This window comes from Eurosta solidaginis, chromosome 1 (assembly GCF_040869045.1).
Source record: "Eurosta solidaginis isolate ZX-2024a chromosome 1, ASM4086904v1, whole genome shotgun sequence".
Lineage (NCBI taxonomy): Eukaryota > Metazoa > Arthropoda > Insecta > Diptera > Tephritidae > Eurosta > Eurosta solidaginis.
Window position 1 is genome coordinate 320104775 of NC_090319.1, and position 17042 is coordinate 320121816.

The 17042-nt window shown below is 33.7% G+C and overlaps 1 protein-coding gene across 1 annotated transcript in view; it reads right to left on the bottom strand.

Annotated features, from left to right (window-relative positions):
• Positions 1-16822, bottom strand: part of Ir93a (Ionotropic receptor 93a) — a 194756-nt gene extending 177934 nt beyond the window's left edge. The window contains exons 1-2 of the mRNA XM_067761772.1: positions 16698-16822; positions 16471-16620 (exon numbers count right to left, since the gene is read on the bottom strand). Coding sequence (XP_067617873.1) covers positions 16471-16620; positions 16698-16821 — 274 coding nt within the window. The 5' untranslated portion in view covers position 16822. The remainder of the gene's footprint in view (positions 1-16470; positions 16621-16697) is intronic.
• Positions 16823-17042: the final 220 nt, after the last annotated feature.

Consider the following 17042-nt stretch of genomic DNA (forward strand, 5'->3'; position numbering starts at 1 on the left):
TGTGACCAATTGGCGCCGGTTGGCGGAGCGAAGGAGCGACTGGCGCCCCTTGTTGGACGGCCATAACCGTTTAGACAGTTAAGCGCCAATTAAGTAAGTAAGTAATGTAATTACAATAACAATTACATTCATATGATGAGAGATGGAGCAACTTGAATCCATCAACTTGGGCTATATCGATCATTAATAAACCCACAATTCTTATCGGTTTGGTCGAACCGCTCCATCCTGAAAATAGTCCTCACAACAGTGTAAGGAAGGCAAAGCATACAAACGGTTGGCGGTCGTCATTAATCCTTGATATATTCCAAGCTTATTGCTCCAAGTTGGCTAGTCTCTCATCAGTTATTCGTACCCGGAGTTTGCTTTTCGAAAATAAGAACTCTTTCAAGTACATACATTTCGTTAGTCAAATAACTTTTCAATCCAAAAAAGAAAAATAAAAAGGTCTTAATTATATACATACAAACTAAATTCAGGAAAGTTTATTTTTAAAAACATACGATCATTGATTCAACTTACATATTTCATGCATGCATAAAGCTTTTTCCACTCGGGTACCAATGCATAGTTCATTATTTATGAATTTAGAAAATATGAATCTTACATACTTTTTCATGCATTCAGCATACATACTGTATGCATACAATTTGTTTCAATTAGGTTATTTTATATCATTAAGTTATACTATTTTATATCATTAAATTAGCCAATTCCCAATGTTCAAAAGCAGCACTACTTCAGAGCATGAACCACTAACTGCATATCTTTGGTTTGAAACAACATTATAATACAAGCATGTGATATGGCATTACTGACTAAAATATTTATAGTTTTTCTGAAATTGGGAAGTGAATTTGATTACCTCGAGAGGTGGTGCTTGTTTTTTTTATCCCACCCGTTACTTTTGAAAATGCCAATTTCTACGTATATTACATCATTTGGTATTTCACATTCTTAGCTTCAGATTAAAATCACCACTGACTTCTATAAAATATTATATTACTAGTTTAAGAGAAATTGCTTAACCTAAATAAAAGAGGTAAAATGACCCACCCGACACTATGGAATACCTCAGTAGTAAATTGAGAGGGTTCCACTTTAGTAGACAAAAAATTCTTCAACCGATGATTGGTTAAAAATTTAGGCTGATATTTCTAGCCGAGCACTTGCACCCGAAATTTTCATCAAGCTTTAATACTGTATATAAATAGCATCCACCAAACTTTTCTTGCTTTACTTTATACTCAACAAGCGACGACAATAGTCTACAACCACAATGAACTTCGCGCTACTTTTTATCGTACTTTCCTGTGCTTTTACCTGTTCACATTCGGTGGAGCATGTGGTAGCAATATTCCTCAATCGTAGATATCATTGTGTAGGATCATTAATCACTATGGATGTAGTGATCACATCTGCGGATTGCGTGAATGATTATGAACCAAATGAACTCATCGTTGGAACTAATAAAGAATACCTTTTGCCTGATACACAAAGTCGCGGGGTGTTTTGTAAACTTTATCCACACGATGATTTAGATATCAATATAGCTGGGATTAAGGTAAATTCACCCTTTGACCAGGAGAACGGCGTAAGGCCAATACAACTTTGCGCAAAACAATTTTCAGATAGCGCAAGCATGCGTGTTAATCAATGGAGTCCAATCACCGATGATTACTCTTACCAAATAACTACAGGACTTGTAACAAAAAACAAAGAATGTGATCACTTGCAAGGGGCTCCCTTGCCAAACGAGCTGATTTGTGTTGCAAGTCATGATTGTCAGTCTATTGGAGCTTCTGGAGCACCGGGCGTATTTAATAACCAACTTTATGCGGTGGGAACATGTCATCCGTCTAATAAGGACTGCAAATTTCCCCGATTATTTGTAAATGCATGTCATGCCAACGTTTTAAAATTTTTTAGAAAATATTTGGGTGAAACTTTAAATGTCATATATCCGGGTGCTGTTTAAATAAAAAGTGAGGTTCCATTAGAAAGTGTACCTTGGTGCGAAAAAAATTTAACTTATAAAACTGAATACAATTATTGTAAAAATCTCAGATCTACTTAAATATATTAAATTTAACCATTATATGTTTTACAATACCTTTAAATAAAAAATAAAGTTATAATTTCTCTACTTCAATTAGGTTCAAAAAGTTTGTTTTAAAAAAACTGTCATACAATTTGTGATTTACCGCTCTCGTGATTAATAAAAATGAAAATAACTAATTTAACTCATTTGTATTTAATGAAGCTGATGTAAAAACACGGTTGATAGTTTGAGCATAAATCTGAAACTTTTGCCAATGACGTAAATGAATAAAACATATTTGGTTAAAAATAACTGTTTTTGTGAAAATAGGTGCGCAGAACTGGGTTTCATTTTAAACCAGGGAGGTCGACACTTACACAAAAACAAACAATTAAGGAAGGCTAAGTTCGGGTGTAACCGAACATTACATACTCAGCTTTGGGGACAAAATAAGGGAAAATCACCATGTAGAAAAAATAACTTAGGGTAACCCTGGAATGTATTTGTATGACATGGGTATCAAATGAAAGGTGTTAATGAGTATTTTAAAAGGGAGTGGGCCTTAGTTCCATAGGTGGACGCCTTTTCGGGATATCGCCATAAAGGTGGACCTGGAGTGACTCTAGAATATGCTTGTACGATATAGGTATCAAACGAAAGGTGTTAGCGAGTATTTTAAATGGGAGTGGGCCTTAGTTCTATAGGTGGACGCCTATAGCATTATGCGTCATACCCACCTATGTAATACACTTGCGGCATTACGCATCATGAACTTCTATGCCAAATACATTTTAGTAATAATCATATTACAATATTATACAACATAAATTATTGAACTAACCCAGCGGTTGGCTAACATCAATGGAATGCCGAATATGAAACCCTTGTCCGTTCACAGTCAATAAATTCTGCTTATTATTTACATACAACCAATAATGGGAATTAACCAAATACTCACATTGATCTGCTGACTTTGCAAGCATGCATACAAACCTACATGTATGCATAGCATTAACCAAATTACTCGCATTGATCTGCTGAAAAGGCAACCAAGGATGAATAAAGCATAAGGCGAAGTGGAATAAACGGATTGAAAGGACACATTTTAAACAGCAATATTCTGCAGGAACAATTGGTGGCATAACCGGCTGAAAGCAGTACTAATAAGTATATTTAGAAATAAATTGGGCGGCCTTTACGGACGCTAAACCATTTGCGAAAACGAGAGTTTTTGCTTAGAAATTTTTTTTTATAAAAAAAATAGGACTTGTAGAAAAAAAAAATTATGTAAAATTTTAACTAAACAAAAGTATGTACGAACAATTTGTTTTGAACTTGAAAAAAAATGGATCTAATTTGTTAAAATTTGAAGTAAAATTTTTATGGAAAAAAGAAGTAGGAGGAAAATTAAAAATTTCTTATTCGAAAAAAAGGCTAAAATGCTAAAAATCTTAAATTAAACTTTTATAAGAAAAAAAATATTTAAGTAAATTGGAATGTTTAGGACACTTCTGTAAAATAGTCAATCAACTTCAGACAGTTCACATATCCTCTAAAGAAAGCCCATAGAACATTTTAATAAGGTTTAGAAATTAAAATCACCATAACTACTAAAATGCAAAGAAACTCCTCAGATCTTCCTCTCTTTTGGTGGAATGAAAATACCCGACAAACTAGGGACCTACCCAAAGAATTAGAGGGTTTAAAGAAATTGTGGAAGATAATAGGTATGGAAAGGGAACCCACAATTGAGGACATTATAAACCCCACTACCAGGGAAGAGGAAATAATGCGTATGATTAGGAGAGTGTTCCCCGGAAATTCCAAATGTTAAGTGGCATCAAAAACAAATAAAAAAAATATATATTAAAAGCTCGTTTAATACGAATAGATAAGAATATTTCCAAATATATTATAAACTACACTAAGAAATTTTTTTTTTGGAATATTGAAAAATTGTCTGCCATCCCAAAGGTGTTTGAAGCCATTGTTACTAATCAGCTAACATTTTCCATTTCTGCATTGATTGCAAACTCTCAACATGGATTCTGTAGAGGCAAATCTACCATTACCAACCTACTTGAATTCACAACGCATGTTTCTAATGGATTTAGAGAAAATCTTCACACCGATGTTATTTACACTGATTTCAGTAAAGCATTTGACAAAGTTTCCCATTCATTGCTTATCCACAAGCTAGATCGACTTGGTTTCCAACCAGGTCTCACTCAGTGGATATCTTCTTATCTCTGCGGTAGAACGCAACAAGTAATTTTTAAAAATACTCTTTCAGAGGTCATTAAAGTTCCTTCTGGCGTCCCACAGGGCAGTCATCTCGGTCCAATTCTGTTCTTGCTATTTATTAATGATATTTGTACCATAATAAAATATTCCAAAATTTTAATGTATGCTGATGATGTAAAACTTTTTAGGTCTTATGAGTCTATTGAAGAACGTCCATTGCTTCAAGCGGATTTAAACTGCTTAGTTGCTTGGTGCAACGCGAATTCAATGCCGCTGAACATCAATAAATGTAAGTTCATGTGCTTCTCTCGGAGATCTTTGCCAGCAGCCTCTTACGTAATTGATAATTTTTGTCTTGCATCAGTAAATTATTTTGTTGACTTGGGAGTTACGATGGATGCTAAACTTAGTTTCAACCTTCATATTATGACTACTGCCAATAAGGCTAGAGGTGTTCTATCATTCGTGAAGAGATGGTCTAAAGAATTTAGTGACCCTTATGTAACCAAAGCCCTTTTTACCACATTGGTTAGGCCGATACTAGAATACGGATCAGTAGTCTGGAATCCGCGATATCAAGTTCATGCAGATAGGCTTGAGTCAATACAGAAGCAATTTTTACTTTTTTCTTTAAGGAATTTTCATTGGGACTCTGCATATAATCTTCCACCTTATACTAGTCGGTTAAGGCTTATCAATCTTCCAACTCTCGCTAGCCGTAGAGAAATGCTAGGAGTATTATTTATGGCTAAACTACTGAATGGACTAATTTCTAGCCCCTTTCTTTTGAACGAAGTAAACTTCAATATCCCATCACGAGCGTCAAGACATTACAAACCTCTTCTTTTGAGGCAGTGTAGAACTAACTTCGAATTAAATGAACCTTTCCGGTGTTTGTGTTATGATTTTAACTCTCACTCGAATTCATTTGATATAACGGATTCACTTTTTACTATAAGGAAAACTGTCCTATCCTATCTTAACTCGTAACAAAATAAAAATAAAAATAAAAATCTTTATATGCTAAATCCTTAACTTATTTAACAATTTACTATATGTATAATTTTCTACTGTTATGTATATAATACTCAGCTGATGATTTTTATTCTGTAGCTGAGCAGTTTTAGATCTCGACGCTTAACAAACCTCCGCCTATCAACAACTCGGCAAAAACAAAAACAAATCCGTGCGTCATGCGGATGCGCCCCTCGTGTCGGTTGGGCGGGCCTTGGAGGGTATTAATCCGTTGGGTTTATTATTAAAATTTTTTTATAAAAATATTTTTAATCACGATATCCACAAAATAAAAAGTCATAAAACAAAATATCTAACTTCTTATTGAAATTAGAGAACTTTCAAGATTTCTTGGTGGGCAAAAATAGCCCAAGGCATTATGGTAGCCATAGCTGGCTACGAGGTAGGTAAAGAAAGCTCTGAAACAACAGATAACAAGATAATCAAGTATGAGCCACCAACTAAGGTAAATACAGAAAATACTCCGAACATCCCAGATGTTTGATTAGCAGTTATAGGTTGTGTATTCATGCTATTGATCATCACAATAGCTATGATGCTCAAAAACTATATGAAGCACAAATTTAGGCAGGTAAAACCCGCCACAACTCGTATCTAAGAAACACCAGTTTTTGCAACCCATTACCTAAACCAAACCCAAAGCTGAGGAAGAGCGATAAACAATTCAAATAAATCTCAAATAGTAAACCTAAAAATGTCACAATCGACAGTAAAGGCAACCCTGCCTAAAGCGAACAGCAAATCAAAAATTCGCAAATTTCCTTTGATGGCTCCTGACAAAAATAGTCATGAAGCAATATAAAATTCTAGGACAGTGGAAATAGGCAAAAACTAAGAACAAGAAAAGTTTTAAAAACCAGCCCATAACAACAAAAAAAGAAAAGAATGAAGAATGGTTTGAAACAACATTATAATACAAGCATGTGATATGGCATTACTGACTAAAATATTTATAGTTTTTCTGAAATTGGGAAGTGAATTTGATTACCTCGAGAGGTGGTGCTTGTTTTTTTTATCCCACCCGTTACTTTTGAAAATGCCAATTTCTACGTATATTACATCATTTGGTATTTCACATTCTTAGCTTCAGATTAAAATCACCACTGACTTCTATCAAAATATTATATTACTAGTTTAAGAGAAATTGCTTAACCTAAATAAAAGAGGTAAAATGACCCACCCGACACTATGGAATACCTCAGTAGTAAATTGAGAGGGTTCCACTTTAGTAGACAAAAAATTCTTCAACCGATGATTGGTTAAAAATTTAGGCTGATATTTCTAGCCGAGCACTTGCACCCGAAATTTTCATCAAGCTTTAATACTGTATATAAATAGCATCCACCAAACTTTTCTTGCTTTACTTTATACTCAACAAGCGACGACAATAGTCTACAACCACAATGAACTTCGCGCTACTTTTTATCGTACTTTCCTGTGCTTTTACCTGTTCACATTCGGTGGAGCATGTGGTAGCAATATTCCTCAATCGTAGATATCATTGTGTAGGATCATTAATCACTATGGATGTAGTGATCACATCTGCGGATTGCGTGAATGATTATGAACCAAATGAACTCATCGTTGGAACTAATAAAGAATACCTTTTGCCTGATACACAAAGTCGCGGGGTGTTTTGTAAACTTTATCCACACGATGATTTAGATATCAATATAGCTGGGATTAAGGTATATTCACCCTTTGACCAGGAGAACGGCGTAAGGCCAATACAACTTTGCGCAAAACAATTTTCAGATAGCGCAAGCATGCGTGTTAATCAATGGAGTCCAATCACCGATGATTACTCTTACCAAATAACTACAGGACTTGTAACAAAAAACAAAGAATGTGATCACTTGCAAGGGGCTCCCTTGCCAAACGAGCTGATTTGTGTTGCAAGTCATGATTGTCAGTCTATTGGAGCTTCTGGAGCACCGGGCGTATTTAATAACCAACTTTATGCGGTGGGAACATGTCATCCGTCTAATAAGGACTGCAAATTTCCCCGATTATTTGTAAATGCATGTCATGCCAACGTTTTAAAATTTTTTAGAAAATATTTGGGTGAAACTTTAAATGTCATATATCCGGGTGCTGTTTAAATAAAAAGTGAGGTTCCATTAGAAAGTGTACCTTGGTGCGAAAAAAATTTAACTTATAAAACTGAATACAATTATTGTAAAAATCTCAGATCTACTTAAATATATTAAATTTAACCATTATATGTTTTACAATACCTTTAAATAAAAAATAAAGTTATAATTTCTCTACTTCAATTAGGTTCAAAAAGTTTGTTTTAAAAAAACTGTCATACAATTTGTGATTTACCGCTCTCGTGATTAATAAAAATGAAAATAACTAATTTAACTCATTTGTATTTAATGAAGCTGATGTAAAAACACGGTTGATAGTTTGAGCATAAATCTGAAACTTTTGCCAATGACGTAAATGAATAAAACATATTTGGTTAAAAATAACTGTTTTTGTGAAAATAGGTGCGCAGAACTGGGTTTCATTTTAAACCAGGGAGGTCGACACTTACACAAAAACAAACAATTAAGGAAGGCTAAGTTCGGGTGTAACCGAACATTACATACTCAGCTTTGGGGACAAAATAAGGGAAAATCACCATGTAGAAAAAATAACTTAGGGTAACCCTGGAATGTATTTGTATGACATGGGTATCAAATGAAAGGTGTTAATGAGTATTTTAAAAGGGAGTGGGCCTTAGTTCCATAGGTGGACGCCTTTTCGGGATATCGCCATAAAGGTGGACCTGGAGTGACTCTAGAATATGCTTGTACGATATAGGTATCAAACGAAAGGTGTTAGCGAGTATTTTAAATGGGAGTGGGCCTTAGTTCTATAGGTGGACGCCTATAGCATTATGCGTCATACCCACCTATGTAATACACTTGCGGCATTACGCATCATGAACTTCTATGCCAAATACATTTTAGTAATAATCATATTACAATATTATACAACATAAATTATTGAACTAACCCAGCGGTTGGCTAACATCAATGGAATGCCGAATATGAAACCCTTGTCCGTTCACAGTCAATAAATTCTGCTTATTATTTACATACAACCAATAATGGGAATTAACCAAATACTCACATTGATCTGCTGACTTTGCAAGCATACATACAAACCTACATGTATGCATAGCATTAACCAAATTACTCGCATTGATCTGCTGAAAAGGCAACCAAGGATGAATAAAGCATAAGGCGAAGTGGAATAAACGGATTGAAAGGACACATTTTAAACAGCAATATTCTGCAGGAACAATTGGTGGCATAACCGGCTGAAAGCAGTACTAATAAGTATATTTAGAAATAAATTGGGCGGCCTTTACGGACGCTAAACCATTTGCGAAAACGAGAGTTTTTGCTTAGAAATTTTTTTTTATAAAAAAAATAGGACTTGTAGAAAAAAAAAATTATGTAAAATTTTAACTAAACAAAAGTATGTACGAACAATTTGTTTTGAACTTGAAAAAAAATGGATCTAATTTGTTAAAATTTGAAGTAAAATTTTTATGGAAAAAAGAAGTAGGAGGAAAATTAAAAATTTCTTATTCGAAAAAAAGGCTAAAATGCTAAAAATCTTAAATTAAACTTTTATAAGAAAAAAAATATTTAAGTAAATTGGAATGTTTAGGACACTTCTGTAAAATAGTCAATCAACTTCAGACAGTTCACATATCCTCTAAAGAAAGCCCATAGAACATTTTAATAAGGTTTAGAAATTAAAATCACCATAACTACTAAAATGCAAAGAAACTCCTCAGATCTTCCTCTCTTTTGGTGGAATGAAAATACCCGACAAACTAGGGACCTACCCAAAGAATTAGAGGGTTTAAAGAAATTGTGGAAGATAATAGGTATGGAAAGGGAACCCACATTTGAGGACATTATAAACCCCACTACCAGGGAAGAGGAAATAATGCGTATGATTAGGAGAGTGTTCCCCGGAAATTCCAAATGTTAAGTGGCATCAAAAACAAATAAAAAAAATATATATTAAAAGCTCGTTTAATACGAATAGATAAGAATATTTCCAAATATATTATAAACTACACTAAGAAATTTTTTTTTTGGAATATTGCAAAATTGTCTGCCATCCCAAAGGTGTTTGAAGCCATTGTTACTAATCAGCTAACATTTTCCATTTCTGCATTGATTGCAAACTCTCAACATGGATTCTGTAGAGGCAAATCTACCATTACCAACCTACTTGAATTCACAACGCATGTTTCTAATGGATTTAGAGAAAATCTTCACACCGATGTTATTTACACTGATTTCAGTAAAGCATTTGACAAAGTTTCCCATTCATTGCTTATCCACAAGCTAGATCGACTTGGTTTCCAACCAGGTCTCACTCAGTGGATATCTTCTTATCTCTGCGGTAGAACGCAACAAGTAATTTTTAAAAATACTCTTTCAGAGGTCATTAAAGTTCCTTCTGGCGTCCCACAGGGCAGTCATCTCGGTCCAATTCTGTTCTTGCTATTTATTAATGATATTTGTACCATAATAAAATATTCCAAAATTTTAATGTATGCTGATGATGTAAAACTTTTTAGGTCTTATGAGTCTATTGAAGAACGTCCATTGCTTCAAGCGGATTTAAACTGCTTAGTTGCTTGGTGCAACGCGAATTCAATGCCGCTGAACATCAATAAATGTAAGTTCATGTGCTTCTCTCGGAGATCTTTGCCAGCAGCCTCTTACGTAATTGATAATTTTTGTCTTGCATCAGTAAATTATTTTGTTGACTTGGGAGTTACGATGGATGCTAAACTTAGTTTCAACCTTCATATTATGACTACTGCCAATAAGGCTAGAGGTGTTCTATCATTCGTGAAGAGATGGTCTAAAGAATTTAGTGACCCTTATGTAACCAAAGCCCTTTTTACCACATTGGTTAGGCCGATACTAGAATACGGATCAGTAGTCTGGAATCCGCGATATCAAGTTCATGCAGATAGGCTTGAGTCAATACAGAAGCAATTTTTACTTTTTTCTTTAAGGAATTTTCATTGGGACTCTGCATATAATCTTCCACCTTATACTAGTCGGTTAAGGCTTATCAATCTTCCAACTCTCGCTAGCCGTAGAGAAATGCTAGGAGTATTATTTATGGCTAAACTACTGAATGGACTAATTTCTAGCCCCTTTCTTTTGAACGAAGTAAACTTCAATATCCCATCACGAGCGTCAAGACATTACAAACCTCTTCTTTTGAGGCAGTGTAGAACTAACTTCGAATTAAATGAACCTTTCCGGTGTTTGTGTTATGATTTTAACTCTCACTCGAATTCATTTGATATAACGGATTCACTTTTTACTATAAGGAAAACTGTCCTATCCTATCTTAACTCGTAACAAAATAAAAATAAAAATAAAAATCTTTATATGCTAAATCCTTAACTTATTTAACAATTTACTATATGTATAATTTTCTACTGTTATGTATATAATACTCAGCTGATGATTTTTATTCTGTAGCTGAGCAGTTTTAGATCTCGACGCTTAACAAACCTCCGCCTATCAACAACTCGGCAAAAACAAAAACAAATCCGTGCGTCATGCGGATGCGCCCCTCGTGTCGGTTGGGCGGGCCTTGGAGGGTATTAATCCGTTGGGTTTATTATTAAAATTTTTTTATAAAAATATTTTTAATCACGATATCCACAAAATAAAAAGTCATAAAACAAAATATCTAACTTCTTATTGAAATTAGAGAACTTTCAAGATTTCTTGGTGGGCAAAAATAGCCCAAGGCATTATGGTAGCCATAGCTGGCTACGAGGTAGGTAAAGAAAGCTCTGAAACAACAGATAACAAGATAATCAAGTATGAGCCACCAACTAAGGTAAATACAGAAAATACTCCGAACATCCCAGATGTTTGATTAGCAGTTATAGGTTGTGTATTCATGCTATTGATCATCACAATAGCTATGATGCTCAAAAACTATATGAAGCACAAATTTAGGCAGGTAAAACCCGCCACAACTCGTATCTAAGAAACACCAGTTTTTGCAACCCATTACCTAAACCAAACCCAAAGCTGAGGAAGAGCGATAAACAATTCAAATAAATCTCAAATAGTAAACCTAAAAATGTCACAATCGACAGTAAAGGCAACCCTGCCTAAAGCGAACAGCAAATCAAAAATTCGCAAATTTCCTTTGATGGCTCCTGACAAAAATAGTCATGAAGCAATATAAAATTCTAGGACAGTGGAAATAGGCAAAAACTAAGAACAAGAAAAGTTTTAAAAACCAGCCCATAACAACAAAAAAAGAAAAGAATGAAGAAAAGTCACAAAGAGAACCTATAAAAATATAAGTGAAGCGCTATATAAATTTGCAGCAATAAGACATGTCGCGCTCCTAAAATGGTAGCGTAAGAAATACAAGCAACCTGATTGTAGATGATAGAATTGACTTAGGACAATTACTTATCAGGCTGTACACACGTTGTACAAATGCCGCCAATCCAGGACTTGAAATTTTTAAGGAAAACACAGTTGTCCTGAGGGAAAAATTGGTGAAAATAATTGAATATTTACTCGAGTAGGCAAATTTAAAATAATAAAAGTAGGTACCCAAATTCTCTAAGATCAAACAATTGCACAAACCCAAAAAGGTTGTGAAAGTGACAAATCCCGGTATAAAAATAAAAATAAATTCTTCATAAAAGTCATGACGATTCTGTCTTGGTGGTCGCCGCAGAAATCACATGACAAATAAGATCAAAAATATTGCTGGAAAATAGGGAAATTATTAAAAATTTAAAGATACGAAACTTGTTTTTTGCACCCACTTATCCATTAATAAAACTACCCCGCTCTTCCATCAGCGACCCCCTCTATTATATATACAATTTATTACAGAGTTACCTAATTATGAAAAAAATAAGGTCAAGTGAAAAAAAAAAATTCCTTTTTGTATGATTTTTTAATAATCGGGGATTGCCCATATTGCTTTTTTTTTTTTTTTTTTTTTAAATGTATGAAAACATTTATTTGAAGCAATTTTTTAATTTTATAATTTATTTAATAATTTGGGAAAAATTTAAACAACGTGACATCAGGACGGACAAGGCGACAGCTGTTTCGATTATACCTTGTAAATCTCTTCAAAGCCTTTTCTCCCGGGAGTGGGAGTCGAACTCGCACCCCTACGATAGTTGAAATGGTTGTAAACGCATTCAGCTACGTCATGCCTGTTGTGAAGTCTTTCCCAATTGCCTTCTTTATGCATATTTTAATCTTTTACACATTGCATACTTCGTATGCAATTATGTGTTAAAGCTATGCTTGGTACGGCGGTTTTCAAAGAAACTTTGGTTTTTGTTGCTGTTTTCGTTCTATTTATAGAACTACAACGAATTAACCAATTTTGTCTGTTTGTATGATTTTTTAATAATCGGGGATTGCCCATATTGCTTTTTTTTTTTTTTTTTTTTTTTTTTAAATGTATGAAAACATTTATTTGAAGCAATTTTTTAATTTTATAATTTATTTAATAATTTGGGAAAAATTTAAACAACGTGACATCAGGACGGACAAGGCGACAGCTGTTTCGATTATACCTTGTAAATCTCTTCAAAGCCTTTTCTCCCGGGAGTGGGAGTCGAACTCGCACCCCTACGATAGTTGAAATGGTTGTAAACGCATTCAGCTACGTCATGCCTGTTGTGAAGTCTTTCCCAATTGCCTTCTTTATGCATATTTTAATCTTTTACACATTGCATACTTCGTATGCAATTATGTGTTAAAGCTATGCTTGGTACGGCGGTTTTCAAAGAAACTTTGGTTTTTGTTGCTGTTTTCGTTCTATTTATAGAACTACAACGAATTAACCAATTTTGTCTGTTTGTATGATTTTTTAATAATCGGGGATTGCCCATATTGCTTTTTTTTTTTTTTTTTTTTTTTTAAATGTATGAAAACATTTATTTGAAGCAATTTTTTAATTTTATAATTTATTTAATAATTTGGGAAAAATTTAAACAACGTGACATCAGGACGGACAAGGCGACAGCTGTTTCGATTGTACCTTGTAAATCTCTTCAAAGCCTTTTCTCCCGGGAGTGGGAGTCGAACTCGCACCCCTACGATAGTTGAAATGGTTGTAAACGCATTCAGCTACGTCATGCCTGTTGTGAAGTCTTTCCCAATTGCCTTCTTTATGCATATTTTAATCTTTTACACATTGCATACTTCGTATGCAATTATGTGTTAAAGCTATGCTTGGTACGGCGGTTTTCAAAGAAACTTTGGTTTTTGTTGCTGTTTTCGTTCTATTTATAGAACTACAACGAATTAACCAATTTTGTCTGTTTGTATGATTTTTTAATAATCGGGGATTGCCCATATTGCTTTTTTTTTTTTTTTTTTTTTTTTTTTCCCCGATTATTAAATAATTATTAAAAATAATTATTAAAAATGATTAAATGATTATTAAAAAATCATACAAACAGACAAAATTGGTTAATTCGTTGTAGTTCTATAAATAGAACGAAAACAGCAACAAAAACCAAAGTTTCTTTGAAAACCGCCGTACCAAGCATAGCTTTAACACATAATTGCATACGAAGTATGCAATGTGTAAAAGATTAAAATATGCATAAAGAAGGCAATTGGGAAAGACTTCACAACAGGCATGACGTAGCTGAATGCGTTTACAACCATTTCAACTATCGTAGGGGTGCGAGTTCGACTCCCACTCCCGGGAGAAAAGGCTTTGAAGAGATTTACAAGGTATAATCGAAACAGCTGTCGCCTTGTCCGTCCTGATGTCACGTTGTTTAAATTTTTCCCAAATTATTAAATAAATTATAAAATTCCTTTTTCTTTGAATAAAAATTAAATAAATACGATCATTTATTACCTAGGTCTCATAAGGTCATATTTTTACATATTAGGAAAGATTCTACTTTAGCCCCAATAGATTAGAAAATATTAATACCAAAATTTTTTTTTTCTCTAACCCTAGGTAGATAAATAATAAAAATTATTCAATAAATTATATACATAGAAAAATTTCGATAGGAAAATAATTTGCATAAGTTACTAAATAATAGTAGGATAAAAATGGTAGGAACTATAAAAATAATTTAGAAACTAGTAATAGAAACAAGAAATAAGGAATTAGTAGTCCATCTAAGATATCTCTTGGAAATAATCTAAAAATAAATATCCAATCTACTCAGTAATAATTAGTATCTAAGCAATTGAAAACAAATCTTTTTTCTGCTTTATATTTCCATATAAATATTAGAAAATAATTAAAGAAAAAAAGCGGATTTTAGATGGGTCGACACATTTAAAATCCAGCTATAAAATATATAAAATAAATGCAATAAGTAAAATAAGTAAAATAATCACTAAACTTAAAATTTTGAAAAAAAAGGGATATGCATAAAATGTAAACAATAAAAATATCAAGGTCAGCAAATCAGAAGCAAAGCAAACAACATCTTTCACTACAATATCAGGTTACAGTAAAATATCAAAATCATTGAAAATACGACAAAGAGTCTTATACAATTGTTCACAAAACAATTATATAACCCTCTTTTTCTAAGGCGGATGGTGTAGCATTATGCGTCATACCCACCTATGTAATACACTTTCGGCATTACGCATCATGAACTTCTATGCCAAATATATTTTAGTAATAATCATATTACAATATTATACAACATAAATTATTGAACTAACCCAGCGGTTAGCTAACATCAATGGAATGCCGAATATGAAACCCTTGTCCGTTCACAGCTAATAAATTCTGCTTATTATTTACATACAACCAATAATGGGAATTAACCAAATACCCACATTGATCTGCTGACTTTTCACGCATGCATACAAACCTACATGTATGCATAGCATTAACCAAATTACTCGCATTAATCTGCTGACGTTGCAAGCAGGCATACAAATCTACATGTATGCAAGCAAGCATACGAATCTACATGTATGCAAGAATGCATACAAATCTACATGTATGCAAACATGCATACAAATCTACATGTATACAAAGCATGTATACAAACCTACATGTATGCATACCCCATTACCAATGTACATATTTTTAGTTTATTAGTATTAAGATAATTATGAATGTATAGGTTAAGTAAATAACTATGAAAGGGAAAGAATTTATTTAATAAAAAGAATTAATGTTTGACTACCAAACCTTTCACTTCTTTTATTCCAAATCAAACATTTGACGCCTTTTCGAGATATCGTCATAAAAGTGGACCAGGGGTGACTCTAGAATATGTTTGTACGATATGGGTATCAGATTAAAGGTATTAATGAGGGTTTTAAAAGGGAGTGACCCTTTGTTATATATGTGAAGGCGTTTTCGAGATATAGACCAAAATGTGGACCAGGCTGACCCAGAACATCATCTGTCGGCTATCACTAATTTATTTATATATGTAATACCACGAGCAGTATTCCTGCCAAGATTCCAAGGGCTTTTGATTTCGCCCTGCAGAACTTTTTCATTTTATTCTACTTAATATGGAAGGTGTCGCACCCATTTTGCAAAGTTTTTTCTAAAGTTATATTTTGCATCAATAAACCAATACAATTATCCCTTTTTTCATATTTGGTATAGAATTATGGCATTTTTTTAATTTTTCGTAATTTTTGATATCGAAAAAGTGGGCGTTGTCATAGTCGGATTTCGGCCATTTTTTATACCAAGATAAAGTGAGTTCAGATAAGTACGTGAACTAAGTTTAGTAAAGACATATAGATTTTTGCTAAAGTTATCGTGTTAAGGGCCGAGCGGAAGGACAGACGGCCGACTGTGTATAAAAACTGGGCGTGGCTTCAACCGATTTCACCCATTTGCATAGAAAACAGTTATCGTCATAAAATCTATGCCCCTACCAAATTTCGCAAGGATTGGTACATTTTTACTCGACTTATGGCAAAAAAAGTATTCTAGACAAATTAAATGGAAAAGGGCGGAGCCACGCCCTAAAATATATTCGCAAATTTTTTTGTTCCACGGATAATTCACGGCAAATTCATGGCAATTTTCTCAATAGGTAATTTTTTCCAAGTAAAAGTTGTCTTGCCAACTTCAGAGAGGTAACTACATACCTTTCTTCAAACGTGTTTGGCTCCATGAATAGTATTTAACTTCAATACCACCATTCCTTAGGTTTTCGCGTATATCACTTGAGATTTTTTGAAAATTGGTCATACTATTTTCACCTCGTCGATGCATATATTTGTGGTCAACGACAACGGCTAGACAAATAGCCAAAGAAAAACTTATTATTTACTCATCTAATTATTGAATCTTTTAAAATTTATTAAAATGTTACCCGAAGAGGCATTCGCAGTGAGAAACGAAGAAAAGTCATTGGCCTCAGCTCCCTCTGGCTGTAGCAGCAGCAGGCCCAAAGGCGGCATAAGTAGCAGCAGCCAAATGAAAGTGTGGGAGTGCATCGTCTTCTACGTTGGCAAACTAAACCTTAACTGAGAACTTGAATGCATACGAATCGTATTTTAAATCAAAATCAAGTACGAAAGAAAAAAAATTGTAGGAATTAAAATATGGAAAGAGGAAATCGTATAAAAAGTGTGAAAGAAAAATGGTATTAATTTCGGATTGCATTTTGCGTGCACCTGCATAATACGTTGATGAAATGCTTTAACAACATTAGGAA